Source organism: Salmo salar, chromosome 03 (assembly GCF_965601325.2).
Source record: "Salmo salar chromosome 03, fSalSal1, whole genome shotgun sequence".
In the NCBI taxonomy this organism is placed as follows: domain Eukaryota; kingdom Metazoa; phylum Chordata; class Actinopteri; order Salmoniformes; family Salmonidae; genus Salmo; species Salmo salar.
This window is the reverse complement of record NC_138293.1, coordinates 73,830,721-73,851,677: the sequence shown is the minus strand read 5'-3', so window position 1 is coordinate 73,851,677 and position 20,957 is coordinate 73,830,721. Positions and strand designations below refer to the sequence as shown.

At 46.3% G+C, this 20,957-nt stretch overlaps 1 protein-coding gene and 1 long non-coding RNA gene across 3 annotated transcripts in view; one reads left to right on the top strand and one right to left on the bottom strand.

Moving 5' to 3' along the window:
* The window catches only part of LOC106601496 (ras-associating and dilute domain-containing protein), a 34,561-nt gene extending 23,922 nt beyond the window's left edge, over positions 1-10,639 (top strand). The window contains exons 13-15 of one of the 2 annotated variants that reach the window (XM_045715254.2): positions 3,023-3,174; positions 9,543-9,682; positions 9,857-10,639. In XM_045715254.2, coding sequence (XP_045571210.2) covers positions 3,023-3,174; positions 9,543-9,682; positions 9,857-9,956 — 392 coding nt within the window. In that variant the 3' untranslated portion in view covers positions 9,957-10,639. Of the gene's footprint in view, positions 1-3,019; positions 3,175-9,542; positions 9,683-9,856 lie in introns of both variants that reach the window. The other variant, XM_014193722.3, reaches the window with a different exon arrangement.
* A 5,320-nt stretch (positions 10,640-15,959) lies between these two features.
* On the bottom strand, positions 15,960-19,101 carry LOC106601497 (uncharacterized). Its single transcript, XR_001328020.3, has 3 exons — positions 19,094-19,101; positions 18,837-18,996; positions 15,960-17,145 (listed from the first exon to the last, which is right to left on the bottom strand). It is a non-coding gene; the product is annotated as an uncharacterized LOC106601497 (long non-coding RNA).
* Positions 19,102-20,957: the final 1,856 nt, after the last annotated feature.

Below are 20,957 nucleotides of genomic sequence, written 5' to 3'. Positions count from 1 at the left end.
GGGCCAGCCGACTAGAACATACAGGTCGCAGTGGTGGGTGTTATAAGGTGATTTGGTAACAAAAAACGGATGGCACTGTGATAGACTGCATCCAGTTTGCTGAGTAGAGTATTGGAAGCTATTTTGTAGATGACATCGCCGAAGTCGAGGATCGGTAGGATATTCAGTTTTACTAGGGTAAGTTTGGCGGCATGAGTGAAGGAGGCTTTGCTGCGAAATAGAAAGCCGATTCTAGATTTGATTTTGGATTGGAGATGTTTAATATGAGTCTGGAAGGAGAGTTTACAGTCTAGCCAGACACCTAGGTATTTGTAGTGGTCCACATATTCTAGGTCGGAACCGTCCAGGGTGGTGATGCTAGTCTGGTGGGCGGGTGCGGGCAGCGAACGGTTGAAAAGCATGCATTTAGTTTTACTAGTGTTTAAGAGCAGTTGGAGGCCACGGAAGGAGTGTTGTATGGCATTGAAGCTCGTTTGGAGGTTAGTTAGCACAGTGTCCAAGGAAGGGCCAGAAGTATACAGAATGGTGTCGTCTGCGTAGAGATGGATCAGGGAATCGCCCGCAGCAAGAGCGACATCATTGATATATACAGAGAAAATAGTCGGCCTGAGAATTAAACCCTGTGGTACCCCCATAGAGACTGCCAGAGGTCCGGACAACAGGCCCTCCAATTTGACACAGTGAACTCTGTCTGCAAAGTAGTTGGTGAACCAGGCGAGGCAGTTGTTAGAAAAACCAAGGCTATTGAGTCTGCCGATAAGAATACGGTGATTGACAGAGTCGAAACACTTGGCCAGGTCGATGAAGACGGCTGCACAGTACTGTCTTTTATCGATGGCGGTTATGATATTGTTTAATACCTTGAGCGTGGCTGAGGTGCACCCGTGACCGGCTCGGAAACCGGATTGCACAGCGGAGATGGTACGTTGGGATTCGAAATGGTCAGTGATCTGTTTATTAACTTGGCTTTCGAAGACTTTGGATAGGCAGGGCAGGATGGAAATAGTTCTGTAACAGTTTGGGTCTAGGGTGTCACCCCCTTTGAAGAGGGGGATGACCGCGGCAGCTTTCCAATCTTTAGGGATCTCGGACGATACGAAAGAGAGGTTGAACAGACTATAAGTTTGATGCCACTTTATCTAAAACATTGTGAGAATCCTGAATGTTTCTGATTTCAGATACCACAGTCCCAGGTCATATCCAAACAACAGGTTAGATAATAAAAGCCAGTTAGTCCAGTAGAATCTAATAGCAGTCCATGGCCTTTCCTGTTGATTAACACCAGCTAGTTCCCTCATCTCTTAATCAGAGACAAACGCTCTGTGTAACATTTCACTGTGTGTAAGTGCTTACCGCATGCTTAAAGCTCCCTGATCCTCTGTGTGGTTGTGTGTAAATAGGGCTTTACTAAAGCTTCCATTTTGTTGATCATAATCAGAACTCATTACGATCAATGGCCCTTGTCTTTATATGGGCTCTATGGTTTAATAGTTTGTCATAAACCTAAGATATTGTTATGAAAATGATGTACTATTGAACATTACCCACTTTCACATAAATATTCTCTAATCATGTCATTTCCCTGGTTATGACATTGGCCATAGCTTCCCACCATGTATTACTGTGGCCTCCCAGTCCCATAGAGTGCTCCTGCTCTCTGCTCAACCTCGGTGGTTTTGGGTGCTAACGGTAATTTACCGCTATTTTGGTAGCATTGCTAATCCTTTCATCTGTACCAAGAATTACAGAGAGGTGGTGATGTCAGGAGAGAAAAGATCAGTGGCTGACCCGTCATGGGAATTTACAGTTGGGTTGGTGCGTGGAATCTTAATCGGGACAGGCATTGTCCAGAGCAGGTCCTGCATGGGGGAGACCAGGGGAGAGCAGGGGGAGACCAGGGGGAGACTAGGGGAGAGCAGGGTAGACCAGGGGGAGACTAGGGGAGAGCAGGGTAGACCAGGGGGAGACTAGGGGAGAGCAGGGTAGACCAGGGGGAGACTAGGGGAGAGCAGGGTAGACCAGGGGGAGACTAGGGGAGAGCAGGGTAGACCAGGGGGAGACTAGGGAGAGCAGGGTAGACCAGGGGGAGAGCTAGGGGAGAGCAGGGTAGACCGGGGGGAGAGCAGTGGGAGACCAGAGGAGAGCAGGGGGAGAGCAGGGAAGAGCAGTGGGAGAGCAGGGGGACACCAGGGGAGGGGTGAGAGTGTAGGGCATGCTGGTGATACTGTTGCTGGTGGCTAGGTTGTTGTGACAGGATAAATACACCACAGACAGAGAGCACTGGACCAACCTGAGGAAGAGCTTTCCCAAGGCCCCAAAGCTTTACATGTAGAGCTTGTTCTCAGTGGGGTTCTGTATGGTTCTCATTACAACGCATTTAGTGGACTCCCCACAGTTTTATAGCACTCAGACTTGACATGATTTTTATATGGAGTCCAAACGCAACATCTGTGTTCAATATCAGTGGTAGTTATATGTATGTTGAGGAGGCCAAACCAACTGCGTGTCCCTCTGGAGCAGCTCAGTGGAACCTCCAGTCTTTGATCCATATATATTCCTATTGGTAGAAATAATAATCCTTATAACACTAATGCCTCTGGACTTCAAAACAAGCCCAGTATTGTGAACTTCTCTTTCATATGACTAGACAGACAGACAGACAGACAGACAGACAGACAGACAGACAGACAGACAGACAGACAGACAGACAGACAGACAGACAGACAGACAGACAGACAGACAGACAGACAGACAGACAGACAGACAGACAGACAGACAGACAGACAGACAGACAGACAGAGACCCCTAGAAGGTACTGTAGAGGGGTTTCAAAGGGGAACCCGACACTACTTTCATGTTTTCTCCTGAAGTAAACCCTGTCTCAAATTGTCACAGGGATATGATTTCTTTATAATTTCATTAAAAGGACCACAATAACAGGAAAAGTAGATCTTTAAACAGAGTTAAGGTGGGATTGGATACTGTGTCTAATGTGGGTTTTTCTTGTGTGTCTCCTCAGCAGGCAGCTGCCCAAGGGACTATTCTGAGAGAAGGAATGGGAATGTGGAGGAAGATAATGTGGAGGAAGAGGAGGAGAAAGAGAGGGATGAAGTGTTTACTGTGGAGCTAGACAGAGGACCTCATGGTCTAGGCCTGGCTCTGGTGGATGGAATGGTGGGTGAAATCCTTGTCTTGTTGTCTTTATTCCTCCACCTCCTCCTTTGTTTATCTCCTTCACCCAAGTCTCATCTGGCTTTTTGTTTCTCTACCTCCCTTTCTTATTTTTCATCTCTCTGCATGGGGAAATCAATGAAACTTGAAAAAGCTCTAACATTCTGTCTGTGCCTGTTACGTACCTCCTAGTAGGAGGGAGGTGCAGGAATCAGGAGCAGGAGAGCAATGAAGTCCCAGTGGCACAATCATTTATAAAAGGAGTCCCAACTCAACAACAACATGGGGGGAAACACGCTCAAACGAAGTCGCCACACACAGGGAAAGTAACGCAACACACGGAGGAGAAACCTCTACTCCTAAACATATATCTAAACGGTACAACTACCGAGTGAAAAGAAAACCCTGTGGTGCAGACACGCACCCCTAACAAAGTAACACATACAAACAATCCCGCACAAAGACTAGCAGGCAGCATAGGTAATAAACCCACCGAAATCAACTAAATGAAACACAGGTGTGACAAAACAGACAGACACAAACGAAAAGGAAAAATGGATCGGTGGCAGCTAGTAGGCCGGCAACGACGACTGCCGAGCACCGCCCGAGCAGGGAGAGGAGCCACCTTCGGTGGAAGTCGTGACAGGCCTCGAGGACGACCCGGAGGACGAGGCGCAGGGCGATCCGGATGGAGGCAGTGAAACTCACTCAGCAGAGATGGGTCCAAGATGTCCTCCTCCGGTACCCAGCATCTCTCCTCCGGACCGTACCCCTCCCAATCCACGAGGTACTGCAGGCCCCTCACCCGACGCCTGGAATCCAGTATGGATCGCACTGCATATGCCGGGGCCCCCTCGATGTCCAGGGGGGGCGGAGGGACCTTCCGCACCTCAGCTTCTTGAAGCGGACCAGCTACCACTGACCTGAGGAGAGACACATGAAACGGGGGGTTAATACGGTAATAAGGGGGAGCTGTAACCTATAACACACCTCGTTTATTCTCCTCAGGACTTTAAATGGCCCCACAAACCGTGGACCCAGCTTCTGGTAGGGCAGGCGGAGGGGCAGGTTTCGGGTCGAGAGCCAGACCCAATCCCCTGGTGCGAACACCGGGGCCTCACTGCGGTGGCGGTCAGCGCTCGCTTTCTGCCACACTTCGGCCAGTTTCAGGTGCCTGTGGACGGCCTCCCAGGTCTCCCTCGAGCGCTTCACCCAATCCTCCACCACAGGAGCCTCGGTCTGGCTCGGATGCCATGGTACCAGGACCGGCTGATACCCCAACATGCACTGAAAGGGCGAAAGGTTCGTTGAGGAGTGGCGGAGCGTGTTCTGGGCCATCTCCGCCCATGGAACGTACCTCGCCCACTCCCCTGGCCGGTCCTGGCAATACAACCGCAGAAACCTACCTACATCCTGGTTTACTCTTTCCACCTGTCCATTACTCTCGGGGTGAAAACCAGAGGTCAGGCTGACCGAGACCCCCAGACGCTCCATGAACGCCCTCCAAACCCGGGACGTGAACAGGGGACCCTGAGGACAGAGTCCTCAAGCGACAAAATGCTCTGTCCGCCTCAGCTGACCACCGCAGACGCACCTCCTTCAGCAGTGAGGTAATGGGAGCAGCCACCTGCCCAAAACCCCGGATAAATCTCCGGTAGTAATTGGCAAACCCTAAAAACCGCTGCACCTCTTTTACCGTGATGGGAGTCGGCCAATTACGCACTGCTGCAATGCGGTCACACTCTATCACCAACCCTGATGTGGAAATGCGATACCCCAGGAAGGAGACGGACTGTTGGAAGAACACGCATTTCTCAGCCTTGACGTATAGGTCATGCTCCAACAGTCGCCCAAGTACGCTGCGCACCAGAGACACATGCGCAGCGCGTGTGGCGGAATATATCAGAATGTCATCGATATAAGCCACCACACCCTGCCCGTGCAGGTCCCTGAGAATCTCAGCTACAAAGGATTGGAAGACGGCTGGAGCATTCTTCAATCCATACTGCATGACGAGGTACTCATAATGGCCAGATGTGGTACTAAACGCTGTCTTCCACTCATCTCCCTCCCGGATACGCACCAAGTTATACGTGCTCCTGAGATCCAGTTTTGTGAAGAAGCGTGCTCCGTGAAATGACTCAGTCGCCGTAGCGATGAGAGGTAGCGGGTAACTGTATCCCACCGTAATAGAATTTAGACCTCTATAGTCAATGCACAGACTCAGACCTCCCTCCTTCTTCACAAAAAAGAAACTCGAGGAGGCGGGTGACGTGGAGGGACGAATTTACCCTTGCCTCAGAGATTCAGAGACATATGTTTCCATAGCCAACGTCTCCTCCTGTGACAGGGGACTCCTGGGATGTGTGGCATTTACCTGGAGGTTTATCGCACAATCCCCTCATCGATGAGGTGGTAATTGGGTCACCCTCTTTTTACAGAAGGCGATAGCCAAATCGGCATATTCGGGGGGAATGCGCACGGTGGAGACTTGGTCTGGACTCTCCACCGTCGTTACACTGATGGAAACTCCCACACACCTACCTGAGCACTCCTCTGACCACCCCTTTAGAGCCCTCTGTTGCCACGAAATAGTGGGGTTGTGAAAGGCCAACCAGGGAATCCCCAGCACCACCGGATACGCAGGAGAATCAATGAGGAAGAGACTAATTCTCTCCTCATGACCCCCCTGTGTAACCATGTCCAGTAGAGCTGTGGCCTCCCTGACCACCCCTGACCCTAATGGTCGACTATCTAGGGAGTGCACATGGAAGGGTTTGTCCATCTGAACCAGGGGAATCCCTAACCTATGCGCGAAACCGCGGTCCATGAAATTCCCCGCTGAGCCTGAATCTACTAGCGCCTTATGATGGGAATGGGGGGAAAACTCAGGGAAAGAAATTAACACATACATGTGACCAACAGGGGGCTCTGGGTGAGCCTGGTGCTTACTCACCTGGGGTGTCCGAACAGTGCTCGTCTCGACTCCCAGACGAGCTCCTCCAGCACCGGTCGGCAGTGTGCCATCTCTGACCACATCCAGTGCAGGAGGAGGCTCCTCCTCCGATCGCCCTCGCTGCAGCACCCCCTAACTCCATGGGGGTTGGAGCGGAGGCGCTGGGGGGTGGAACCAACAGGACCCGATCCGGACGCCCGCGCGTAGCCAACAAATTGTCCAACCTTATGGACATGTCCACTAGCTGGTCCAGGGTGAGGGTAGCATCTCTGCATGCTAGCTCCCTGTGGACGTCCTCACGTAAGCTGCACCTATAGTGGTCAATCAGGGCCCTGTCGTTCCACCCTGCGCCGGCGGCCAAGGTCCTGAACTCCAGAGCGAAGTCTTGTGCGCTCCTCGTCTCCTGCCGTAGATGGAACAGACACACTCACCCGCCGCTCGCCCCTCAGGGGGATGGTCGAACACGGCCCGGAAGTGGCAGGTGAACTCTGGGTAGTGGTCCCTTGCCGAGTCTGGTCTATCCCAGACTGCGTTGGCCAACTCCAGAGCTTTGCCTGACAGGCAGGAGACGAGGGCGTTCACGCTCTCACCTCCCGAAGGAGCCGGGTGAACGGTTACCAGGTAAAGCTCTAGCTGGAGCAGGAAACCCTTGCACCCGGCAGCCGTCCCATCGTACTCCCTCAGGAGCGCGAGCCGAATACCGCTGGGGCTGGATGGTGCTGGAGAAGGTGGTGGTGCAGGTTGGAGTGTGGCTGGTGCAGGGGTAGGCAGGTCACCCCTCTCCCATCTCTCCATCGTCACCATCACTTGATCCATGGCGGTCCCGAGACAGTGGAGAACGGTGGTGTGGTGTTGCACGCGTTCCTCCATGGAAGTGGAGAGCGCGTCAGCTCCTGCTGACTCCATTATGAAGGGTGCGGGATTCTGTTACGTACCTCCTAGTAGGAGGGAGGTGCAGGAATCAGGAGCAGGAGAGCAATGAAGTCCCAGTGGCACAATCATTTATAAAAGGAGTCCCAACTCAACAACAACATGGGGGGAAACACGCTCAAACGAAGTCGCCACACACAGGGAAAGTAACGCAACACACGGAGGAGAAACCTCTACTCCTAAACATATATCTAAACGGTACAACTACCGAGTGAAAAGAAAACCCTGTGGTGCAGACACACACCCCTAACAAAGTAACACATACAAACAATCCCGCACACAGACTAGCAGGCAGCGGAGGTAATAAACCCACCGAAATCAACTAAATGAAACACAGGTGTGACAAAACAGACAGACACAAACGAAAAGGAAAAATGGATCGGTGGCAGCTAGTAGGCCGGCGACGATGACCGCCGAGCACTGCCCGAACAGGGAGAGGAGCCACCTTCGGTGGAAGTCGTGACAGTGCCTGGTTGTACAAAGTGACAGCCTTGTCGATGCGAGGGGCGTGTGGCTCATGTGATTTATGACATCCTAATATAAGGCCTTGCATGGCTGTTCAAACCTCATAGTCACAGGTTAATTAGTTAAAGGTTACATATTTCCCATGATTAACTGTGTTACATCATCATGCATCAAAGTCAGGGAAATCTAGCTTTAAATGAATGATGAGTTGAATTGTGACATAGATCTCAGCTACAGATAGCAAGAAGAGTTGTTGAGCCTATGTGGGACTTTGTGTGTGTGTGTGTGTGTGCGTGCGTGCGTGCGTGTGTGCGTGCGTGCGGTGTTGGGGAATAGTGAACTACATGTAGTTCAACTAGTAATTTAATCCTGTAGAGTCATAGCCCTGTCTAAGCCTGGGGAGTGGGGGTTCTACTAAGCTAACATATGGAATTGTTTTAAGATGGCAATACCAAGGATCATATAGCTATTTTATTTTGAATTTGAAGACCCCTTAAAGTGTCCTGAAAAATTATACTTTTTTTTTAAAACGAAACCTTGAATTTGGCATTGCTGCTATTAGCCCATAGAAACACATTGAATAACAGATTCACTACATGGAACAACAGATAGTCCCCCCAAAAATAAAAAGGACATTTGTTCAGAAGTGTCTGTCCTATATCTGAGAGATATAAGAAAGATCAGGAACGATTTATCTATTTTTTGACATGTATTTAACCCCTTATTTTAGGCACTAAACTACCTCCATATATACTTTTTGGGGGGCTAAAATAAAATATGGGTGAAGTAGGCAATCATTTCCTTTCTTTTTCAGCATCAGACCTGCCTAATTCTCACTTGGAACATCGATTTTTGTGTTCAATGAACTCAATTACACATTCTGTTAACATTCTTGCAATTTGTTGTCTATGACATTTCAGATTTACATATGATAATTTTTCACAAAGTAGTTTGAATGTAGTAAACTACTTTTTCAGAGTAACTCTAGTTAAGTAAACTATATTTTTCTTAAGGGTAGCTCTAGTTTGTGTGTGTGTGTGTGTGTGTGTGTGTGTGTGTGTGTGTGTGTGTGTGTGTGTGTGTGTGGTGTGTGTGTGTGTGTGTGTGTGTGTGTGTGTGTGTGTGTGGTATGTGGGTGTGGGCTTAAGCTTGGGTTTACTAACAGGTGTACAACATGTGGTAAATGTGTTGACCTCCTTTTGAAGTCAGCCATGAACCACTGACAGTGGAGTCAGGTGCAGGAGAGCAGAGAGTTGTGAACAGGCACACACTTTATTTAGGCAGGAGAAACCAACAGACGGACGCCACTGCGTCAAAACCTTCATCCAATATGCCAAAGTGCAAAAACACGCAAACAGTCACAATAATAAAGTACAAACAAATAAACATACCTCGTGATAATAAAACACGGAATAAACGCACACCAGAAATAGCGTGGCAAACATGACACGTAACACGAAACAATCTCACACAAAGACATGAGGGGGAACAGAGGAATAAATACATGTAGTGTGATTGGGGAATGAAAACCAGGTGTGCAGGGAACAAGACAAAACAAATGGATAAATGAAACATGGAGCGGCGATGGCTAGACAGCCGGTGACGTCGACCGCCGAACGCCGCCCGAACAAGGAGAGGAGCCGACTTCGGCGGAAGTCGTGACAACTACATTGAGAACACTAAGCAAATGTATAAGAACTGGTAGACTCCTCTATTGCACAATAGGCAGCTGTAATGGTTATTATTACCCTCATTCCAATGTCTGCCTTTGGCTTCAAATTCTACTAAAGTGCTGTTTTCATCATTTAATTCATAACAGAAACGTGTCTGGTCTGTGAAAGCCTCTACTCATGTATATGCATGCAGGTGTACTGCTGTGGAGGATTCTATAACATGTGGTGCCCCCTGTAGGATAGAGATGAAACAGCGGAGATGTTACTGTAATGATTCTATAGTGCAGGTACGGCATGTCCTCAGACCCAACCTCAACGCTTCCTGCATCCTCTTGTGTCCTGTGTAGAAAACACCTCTGAAGATGACTGGGATCTATATCAAGTCAGTGGTACCAGAGTCTCCAGCCGCCCAGTGCCAGAAGCTGAGGATGGGAGATCGTATCCTGGCTGTGAACGGCATCAGTCTGGTGGGCATGGAATACCACATGTAAGTAGTGTAACATGGAGACTGGTCTTTACTACCCTGTGTTGATTAAGAAGTTGTAATACAGTACTGGATATTATTAAGGTAATAAGAGTTATAAAACACAACATAGAGTAGTGTCGTTCCCTCCCTCTGTTTAACACCCTCTGATGTTCTCTCTCGTTCTCTCCGTCACAGTGGTAGAGAGCTCATTCGTTCATCTGGAGATGCCCTCAGATTGCTGGTGGCCAAAAACGAGTCCAAATCAACGGGGAAGAGCTCAGTGATCACGTGCTGAGTGGAAGGAAGGTTTCATTGGAGGCTTCCCCAAGTGACCTTTGACCCTCAGAAGGGAGCTTAATCTTCTCTCTTTATCCAACTAAGGAGCTTAGTTGTCTGTCAGTACTTTACAAGACGTGTTCCTCAACCAAAGGATAAAAGACACTTGACTGTTTATTTTGTTTTGGTGAATAATCACTCCTCACTGAGCATTTTAAATTAAGCTTTACTGTACATAGAATGAACAGGAGGACACAGAGGAGGATGAAAGCACTAGACTGAATCCACTATTGCTCAAATCTTCTCTGAAGCACCCCTTTTGAATGAATTCAAAAGCAAACACTACATGTGTATCAATATAATGGTCCAGACAGCTTTGCAGAAGTGTTTTCTGTTGCCCCCTTTTCTTGTCAGCATGTGAATAAATCTGCATGGTGAGCTGTCCTTCGTACCCAGAAAGCACTGGGTTTGGGAGAGTAGAAAAGAACAGCGGTTAAGGCAGTTGTTGCGAGCAGGGTGGAGCTATTTCAGTGTCTTCAAGGCCACTATCTACTGACTGAAAATGGCTAGTGCACAGCATTCTGTCTGAAGATTGCTCAGCTTTACAAATGCCAAAACCCATAAGAACTTATGCAAATATACAATTTTTATAGAACTGTAAATTATAATGTATTTTTTGAGTAAAACAATGACTCATTCTTATGTCGTAGTGGCTGTATACTTTGGATATTTACTGACGTGCTATTAGTGAAATACTTTCTGAAGCACTACAGTATAACGAAAGGTTGTCAATGACTCTATGGTTATCTATAAGGCATTTCAGTGGATCTCAGTGATAATCTAATATAGATTCATGCAGGTATCAAAACCTCACTGCTTAACATCTCTGACTTTTCCCATGTGGTGACAGTGACACTATAACTTATGACTGTTTATGAAATGTTTATAAACAAATTACTCTTTATGACAGTTTTAAGTCAATTATCTCTCTTAACAGTGTTAAGTCTTCAATTTTATTGACGACAAATAAGAGTATTCCATTTTTTTATACTTATATTGTTCAGTATTTTTTAACATATTAAATAAATGTTATTTCGATTTTAAAGCAAAATGAGAGCTCCAAAATTCCTGAGTTATTCCCCAATCCCTACATTGCCTTCTACCCATAGAGGTTGTTGCCTCACAGACGGTACAACCTGCATCCCCAGATGGTTGAACACTCTACGGCGTGGGACGTAACAAGGCCAAATAAAGCAACGGCACACTTTGGGGTGAATAAGGACTCCAGCTGTTGGGGGGGGGGGGGGTAGCAGGGAACAAAGGGTGTGTCTCACTCAGGGCAGGCACGCTTTAGTGGGCCACCACAAGAGCCGCCATTTATAGTCCCCTTTGGTTTCCACTAGAGCAGCACTTTCCACTACACCACTCAATTTGACACACCCCAGGGATCTCCACTGTGCCCTGAGGCCCATAGGAAAATGGTTGTTTTGGTATTAAAAAGGCAATCTCACACTTTACACACTTTACACAAAACTATGTCAGAAGCTGCTGATTGTAAGGAGTGTCCTGCCCAAGTCTTGTATAACGCTGACATTAATGCACTTTTAATTATCAGATTTAATAATTAGCTAAACACAGCCAATTATCAACTGTAATTGCTTCATGGTGCTAGTCACACAAAGATAGATCTGTACATCAAAAAAGTGCTGATATAGTAAGTTACACAGCTGATACTATAAGTTATACAGGTCACCAAGACAGGCCTTGATGCAAAGTAGTCCTCCCCAATCTGAGGTCGCTTAGAACCAAAGTAGTGGTCACAGTTGAGGATGGGGCAGTCAGTGAACTCCAGCCTGTAGTCATAGAACAGTGTGGCCTGTCTGGGTGAGTCCTCAGGGCCTCCAGTGAAGCCACACTCCCCAAGAGAGCTGTCTGGCGGTAGGAAGGACTCCTAGGAGGGAACTCTGGTTCTGAACACCTGCAGGCTGGTGGTCTGGATCCCAACCCGCTCCTCGATCACCCTGAACAGGCTGGACACCCTGGTGCTCCTAGGAAGAACCACCTAAAAGCTCCCTGGATGGGCTCCTCCGTAGTCAAATGGTATAAGTCTGATACTCAGAAGAATGAACCTGGAACATGTTTGGAAATAGAATAGGTGGATGATAAATATACTGTCTCTTATGATCAGCTATGCTATTTTATACTCCTTACTGTGCAATACAAGGTCTTAATGAGATGTGTCCCAAAGTGATTTAGAGCTGATCACAGAGTTACAAGGTCAGAAATAGCTTTGTCCTGAGAAGGTTGGTTGTCATGGTTAACCTCACAGACTGGCTGTTTTGGTATAGCAGCAATTTGTGGGCAGATCCTACATATTTACTGTTTGTCAGTGCTGCTTGTTTGTTCCTATTGAACCACAAGAATTTGTGAAACAATTCGTCTTGAGTACAAATTGTTGGCTTTTAGCTTTGCCTCATTTTACACAGGCGACTTCGAACCTCAGCATAAACATAAAAGGCTGACATGTATTTTCAATGGGAGTTAATTTTAAGTGGACCTGTCTGGGTGATGTACTGTAGCATGAGTATTTCTGTGTGTATAGATACTGTATGTCTGAGTGCTTGTTTGTGCAGTATGTACTGTATGTGAATGTCTTACCTGTTTGTCTCAGGAGGTGGTGGGCTCCACAATCCCAGCTGACAGTTGGGACTGGGCTGTAGCTTCTCTCTAGTGATCTCCAAACAGCAGGGACCAGCATTCTCTTCTCTCTCATCCTTACCCTCCACTCTTTCAAACAGAATGATAAAACATCAATAGAAACCAATAGAAACATGCTCAAACATCCACACTAGAATGTTTGAGAATGGTATGCGTGTAGAATGGAGACGGAGAGGATGGCTGACGTTTTACGTGCTCCTAACCAACTGTTATTTTGTTTGTTTTTTTGCGTTGTTTGTAACATATTTTTTTACTTATTTTGTACATAATGTTGCTGCTACCGTCTCTTATGACCAAAAATAACTTCCGGACATCAGAACAGCGATTACTCACCACAAACTGGTAGAAGCTTTTTCCTTAAACGAGTCCAAAGCGTCCGACGTGAAGGATATACTGCTTTCCTGGGAACAGGCCCAAATCCCCGTCATTCATGTGAAGAGAAGACAGAGAAAAAGTGGGCGGAGGTCGGGCTCCCTTCAGAGAATTCGTAGGTGAGTGAGTAAAACCCCACTGTCATCCGTTCTATTGGCAAACATGCAATCATTGGAAAATAAAATCGATGACCTACGAGCAAGGTTAAACTACCAACGGGACATTAAAAACTGTAATATCTTATGTTTCACCGAGTCGTACCTGAACGACGACATGAACATCATACAGCTGGCAGGTTTTACACTTTATCGGCAGAATAGAACAGCAGCCTCTGGTAAGACAAGGGGTGCCGGTCTATGTATATTTGTAAACAACAGCTGGTGCACGATATCTAAGGAAGTCTCAAGGTTTTGCTTGCCTAAGGTAGAGTATCTCATGATAAGCTGTAGACCAAACTATCTACCGAGAGAGTTTTCATCTGTATTTTTCATAGCTGTCTACATACCACCACAGACTGATACTGGCACTAAGACCACACGCAATGAGCTGTATACTGCCATAAGCAAACAGGAAAATGCTCATCCAGAGGCGGCGCTCCTAGTGGCCGGGGACTTTAATGCAGGGAAACTTAAATCCGTTTTACCAAATTTCCACCAGCATGTTAAATGTGCAACCAGAGGAAAAAAACTATAGACCACCTGTACTCCACACACAGAGATGTGTACAAAGCTCTCCCTCGCCCTCCATTTGGCAAATCTGACCATAATTCTATCCTCCTGATTCCTGCTTACAAGCCAAAATTTAAGCAGGAAGCACCAGTGACTCGGTCAATAAAAAAGTGGTCAGATGAAGCAGATGCTAAGCTACAGGACTTGTTTGCTAGCACAGACTGGAATATGTTCTGGGATTCTTCCGATGACATTGAGGAGTGCACCACATCAGTCACCGGCTTCATCAATAAGTGCATTGATGATGTTGTCCCCACAGTGACTGTACATACATGCCCCAACCAGAAGCCATGGATTACAGGCAACATCCGCACTGAGCTAAAGGGTAGAGCTGCCACTTTCAAAGAGCGGGACTCTGAGAGCTGCCCAGTAACACAAGCCTACCAGTCGAGCTAAATTACTTCTATGCTCGCTTCAAGGCAAGTAACACTGAAACACGCATGAGAGCATCAGCTGTACCGGATGACTGTGTGATCACGCTCTCCGCAGCCGATGTGAGTAAGACCTTTAAGCAGGTCAACATTCACAAGGCCAGACGTATTACCAGGACGTTTACTCCGAGCATGCGCTGACCAACTGGCAAGTGTCTTCACTGATATTTTCAACCTCTCCCTGTCTGAGTCTGTAATACCAACATGTTTTAAGCAGACCACCATAGTCCCTGTGCCAAAGAACACTAAGGTAACCTTCCTAAATGACTACCGACCCGTAGCACTCACGTCTGTAGCCATGAAGTGCTTTGAAAGGCTGATCATGGCTCACATCAACACCATTATCCCAGAAACTTTAGACCCACTCCAATTTGCATACCGCCCTAACAGATCCACAGATGATGCAATCTCTATGGCACTCCACACTGCCCTTTCCCACCTGGACAAAAGGAACACCTACGTGAGAATGCTATTCATTGACTACAGCTCAGAGTTCAACACCATAATGCCCTCAAAGCTCATCACTAAGCTAAGGACCCTGGGACTAAACACCTCCCTCTGCAACTGGATCCTGGACTTCCTGACAGGTGGTAAGGGTAGGTAACAACACATCCGCCACTCTGATCCTCAACATGGGGACCCCTCAGGGGTGCGTGCTCAGTCCCCTCCTGTACTCCCTGTTCACTCATGACTGCACGGCCAGGCATGACTCCAACACCATCATTAAGTTTGCGGATGACACAACAGTGGTAGGCCTGCTCACCGACAACGACGAGACAGCCTATAGGGAGGAGGTCAGAGACCTGGCCGTGTGGTGCAAGGACAACAACCTCTCCCTCAACGTGATCAAAACAAAGGAGATGATTGTGGACTACAGGAAAAGGAGGACCGAGCACGCCCCCATTCTCATCAACGGGGCTGTAGTGGAGCAGGTTGAGAGCTTCAAGTTCCTTGGTGTCCACATCACCAACAAACTAACATGGTCCAAGCACACCAAGACAGTCGTGAAGAGGGCACGACAAAACCTATTCCCCCTCAGGAGACTGAAAAGATTTGGCATGGGTCCTCAGACCCTCAAAAGGTTTTACAGATGCACCATCGAGAGCATCCCTGACGGGTTGCATCACTGCCTGGTATGGCAACTGCTCGGACTCTGACCGCAAGGCATTACAGAGGGTAGTGTGTACGGCCCAGTACATCACTGGAGCCAAGCTTCCTGCCATCCAGGACCTCTATACCAGGCGGTGTCAGAGGAAGGCCCTAAAAATTGTCAAAGACTCCAGCCACCCTAGTCATAGACTGTTCTCTCTGCTACCGCATGGCTAGCGGTGCTGGACTGCCAAGTCTAGGGCCAAGAGGCTTCTAAACAGCTTCTACCTCCAAGCCATAAGACTCCTGAACATCTAATCAAATGGCTACCGAGACTATTTGCATTGCCCTCCCCCCTTTTACACTGCTGCTATTCTCTGTTATTACGTATCTATGTATAGTCACTTTAATAACTCTACCTACATGTACATATTACCTCAATTACCCTGACTAACCGGTGCCCCCACACATTCACTCTGTACCGGCACTCCTGTATATAGCCTCGCTATTGTTATTTTACTGCTGCTCTTTAATTATTTGTTACTTTTATTTAACTGCATTGTTGGTTAGGGCTTGTAAGTTAGCATTTCACTGTAATGACTACACCTGTAGTATTCGGCGCATGTGACAAATACAATTTGATTTGATTTGATTTGAATTGAATGCTGATTTTGCTTTACCTTACTCGCTGTAGTTGGTTGCTCATGTCCCTGTAATCAATCTCCCCATCGTTGCCTCTCCTCAGTAGCTGAGACAGCAGATCCAGCTGAAATTGCAGACATGGAATCCCCAAATCTGTCATACCTAAGGATGTAAGGGATTTCCAATTTGAACTTATTGCTTTTTATACCAGAGACAATCTACAGAAATTGTGGCTATTAGATGTCCATTATAAAGTGCTAATCCCCTAGATAGTGATTCTTATATCAATGATGATGCTATCTCTCCAGTGAATCAGCCATTGAATGGCTCTATCCACAGAGGCATTAGCCAAGAGTTAAATAAAGGTTAAATAAAATGTAAATAAATAAATAAAAGAGGCCTGAATGTTGGATTTAAGGCTGACTGTGCTCCTTGGTTCTCCTTGGCTCCAACTTTCTGAAGGATTAATGTTTTCTTCTGAAGAAACTTACAGTATACTCAATGTCTGGGGCCTGAAGGACAAAAGGAACATTGTTCTGTTTTTGTTTCTCAGGGCGAGCTGTTATCTGTGGGGGGTGAGAGGGCCACTTACAAGCTCTCCAGGAAATGAACAAGTGCTTGCATTCTAAGCAGTCTGAATCAGAACACTGACCATAAGCACTTATATATCTTCAATAAAAGCCCACACAGTCAGTGGCATTCAGATAGGACTGACTCAGGAGTCTCATAAAACGGTTTGTAATCGCTTGCCACGGTGGTTTTCTTTATGTTACATTTAAAGGAGCTGAGAACAGCCAGTTACATTTGACCTTACTTTTCAAGGGGTCTACAGTGGAAAGACTCATCGCAACATTTCCAAATGGAACTCACTGAAACATGCTAGAGTGAACTACTAGCATTGAAAAGAGTATTTGGACTCATTATGAGGTAATCCTTTGACATACTTTAATTGCAGCCATGAGCCCCAGATGAAAGCTTTGAGATAGATTTTCCAGCTGATATTGGGTCATTTGGCTGGGAATGAGGGTGTAACAGAGCAGAAGAGGGATGGATTACTCAGCTCAAAGTCCTCGGGGCCGATGGTACCAGTGCTGTCTGTGTCACACAGGCTGAACAGCTCCACTGCCTGTTCCTGGTGCTCCTGGAGCCAGAGAATCATGTGATCCAGAAACCGCTCATACTCCGTCTGGTCGGACCTAAAGGCCTGGCAGGTATTCTCTAAGGCAGCCTTACGGGATGAAACACAAAACCATTATCACAGTGCTATGTTGCATAACACTTTCAGGCTAGGTTCTCACAAGGTGCATTTGAGAGTCCTCACATTGCTACTACGCACTACGCATAAGGATCCTGATGTACACTACCGGTCAAAAGTTTTAGAACACCTACTCATTCAAGGTTTTTCTTTATTTTTACTATTTTCTACATTGTTGAATAACAGTGAAGACATCAAAACTATGAAATAACACTAATGGAATCATGTAGTAACCAAAAAAGTGTTAAACAAATCAAAATATATTTTATATTTGATACTCTTCAAAGTAGCCACCCTTTGCCTTGATGACAGCTTTGCACACTCTTGGCATTCTCTCAACCAGCTTCACCTGAGATGCTTTTCCAACAGTCTTGAAGAAGTTCCCAAATATGCTGAGCACATATGCTGCTTTTCCTTTACTCTGCGGTCCGACTCATCCCAAACCATCTCAATTTGGTTGAGGTCGGGGGAATGTAGAGGCCAGGTCATCTGATGCAGCACTCCATCACTCTCCATCTTGGTCAAATAGCCCTTACACAGCCTGGAGGTGTGTTGGGTCATTGTCCTGTTGAAAAACAAATGATAGTCCAACTAAGCCCAAACCAGATGGGATGGCATATCGCTGCAGAATGCTGTGGTAGCCATACATGTTAAGTGCGCCTTGAATTCTAAATAAATCACTGACAATGTCACCAGCAAAGCACCCCCACGCCATAACACCTTCTCCTCCATGCTTTAGGGTGGGAAATACACATGCGGAGATAATCCGTTTACCCACACCGCATCTCACAAAGACACGGCGGCTGGAACCAAAAATCTCAAATTTGGACTCCAGACCAAAGGACAGATTTCCACCGGTATAATGTCCATTGCTCGTGTTTCTTGGCCCAAGCAAGTCTCTTTGATGTTGAGATGTGTCTGTTACTTGAACTCTGTGAAGCATTTATTTAGGCTGTAATTTCTGAGGATGGTAACTAATGGACTTATTCTCTGCAGCAGATGTAACTCTGGGTCTTCCATTCCTGTGGCGGTCCTTATGAGAGCTAGTTTCATCATAGCGCTTGATGGTTTTTGCCACTGCACATGAAGAAACTTTCAAAGTTCTTGAAATGTTCCGTATTGACTGACCTTCATGTCTTAAAGTAATGATGGACTGTTGTTTCTCTTTGCTTATTTGAGCTGTTCTTGCCATAATATGGATTTGGTCTTTTACCAAATAGGACAATCTTCTGTATACCACCCCTACCTTGTCACAACACAACTGATTGGCTCAAACACATTAAGAAGGAAATAAATTGCATAAGTTAACTTTTAAGAAGGCACACCTGTTAATTGAAATGCATTCCAGGTGACTAACTGACTTGGTATCCCCCTTTCCCTTTTACCTCATGAAGCTGGTTGAGAGAATGCCAAGAGTGTGCAAAGCTGTCATCAAGGCAAATGGTGGCTATTTGAAGAATCTCAAATATAAAATATATTTTGATTTGTTTAACACTTTTTTGGTTACTACATGATTCCATTAGTGTTATTTCATAGTTTTGATGTCTTCACTGTTATTCTACAATGTAGAAAATAGTACAAATAAAGAAAAACCCTTGAATGAGTAGGTGTTCTAAAACTTTTGACCCGTACTGTATATTTGAGTATTATGTGTTGCACCATACCATGTTCTTCTCATCTTTGGTCAGTATAATAGCCCTCTTCTTTTTCTTCTCCTTCACTATGTCCTGGTTGATAGGTGTTCCAGGGTATAAGGCAGTACTGGGCTCTGTGTTTGGATCTGAGGTGGCCTCAGTGCTGGTCTTCAGTGTCTCACTCTGGGCTCTGAAGACAAAGAGAAATGAGTTACGGTGGTTCCAAAATTTGTTTCTTTTTCCATTTCCTTTTAATAGAACATTGTTTGAGTCGTGATTCAACAAACCTTTTCATTTAGATACAGACTCGACATTGACCAAAATAGAATGGGAAATGAAGACTGACAAAGGGCAAACCAGGGTTTGCGATGTCTCATCCTTCCTCCCTATCTATAACAATGAGGGCAGGAAACAACATAGTGGTGACTAGTTAAACACCAAGCGCCAGAGTGTGCTGGTTACTGCTCTCCCAGGTTTCCTTTCAGTCCCTTCCCTGAGAGAGAGAGCTCTGCTGGGGTTGGAGAAGGCAGCCCCCCCCCCCCAGACACAGGAAATTCCATCTGGAGACTGGGGGCCCGGTGTAGAGCCCCTCAGGGGGACACGTCAGCTCTGGGTCTGGGGTGCAGCTCACTGTAGACCTAACCCTCCCAGCAGATATCCAGACCAGGCCGGGGGGCAGAGGGCACCTATGAGCCCCACAGACTGTGGCTGTGAGGGGGGTATGATGGGTGCATGGGGTGGGGGTGGTGAGCAACAGCAGGTAGAAGACTAATAACTTTGAACTATATGAGTCAGCCCTGCAATGCAGTGTCCAGTCAGAAAACAGATCAAGAGTAAAGCACCAGCAGATGCCAACAGCAATACAGATGTTCATAGACTAAAAGATTGCCTGTTATACAGATACTGAATGGTCAGGCCCTAACATTTTTACCAGTCCTCCATAAAAACAATGCCTCATAACCTATTACCTATGAAACTTTTTACCCAAATGTATGACAATCTATAATATATAATGCATACTGTCTAATATTATGTAATGATAAAAAGAAGTATCCAATTGTTTACATGTTTCCCCTTTCACAAACACCTGTCCTCTGAGAAAACAAATTCTTTGTGTTCATTTTCACAGCCAAAGGATTACCCCTCCCTGGAGTTTCTCTCTGGATTGATGACTACCCCCCCTACATTTACTTAATCTGGTTTAGAGGAAGAAAAACATGACCTGATCTGATTACTGATAAAAGAGAAACATCAACACAAGATAATCTACAAATGAAACCACTTAGGCCACCATGAAAAAGCCCTGTCTCAGTCATTCTGGTATGAAGGAAAAATGTCAGGGCACAAACACACAGCATCAGTAGTGAACTACATAACACATCTTCTTTTACTACCCAGACTGATATACCAGTATACCCTCAAGTGTATCTGGTTTCAATTTAAGATGGAAAAAATCTATAGAAACTCAAGCACACGATCATAGGAAAATTCTTCAAACGCGTATCTGCCCTCTCATTGGCTAGAATGTTCCCACCTGATCTCGCCTGCCTACCATTGTTGAGGACATGCATTTCCATTATAAGAGCGGCCCCTCGAATACCCCTTTCTCCCTCAGAACAGCCTCAATTTGTCGGGGCATGGGCTCTACAAGGTGTCGAAAGCATTCCACAGGGATGCTGGCCCATCTTGACTCCAATACTTCACACAATTGTGTCAAGTTGGCTGGATGTCCTTTGGGTGGTGGACCATTCTTGATACACACAGGAAACTGTTAAGTGCAAAAAAAAACAGCAACGTTGCAGTTCTTAACCAAAACCGATGCACCTGGCACCTACTACCATACCCGTTCAAAGACATTTAAATCTTTTGTCTTGCCCATTCACCCTCTGAATGGCACACATACACAATCCATGTCTCAATTGTGTCAAGGCTTAAACATTATTCTTTAACCTGTCTCCTCCCCTTCATCTACACTGATTGAAGTGAATTTAACAACTCACATCAATAAGGGAGCATAGCTTTCACCTGGTCAGTCTATGTCATTGAAAGATCAGCTGTTCTGTTTTGAATACTCAGTGTATAGCAACATATTGTGTTACAACGCCCCCTGTTGGAAGTAAAGTAGGCCTACTGTGATTTTACTGTTAAGGT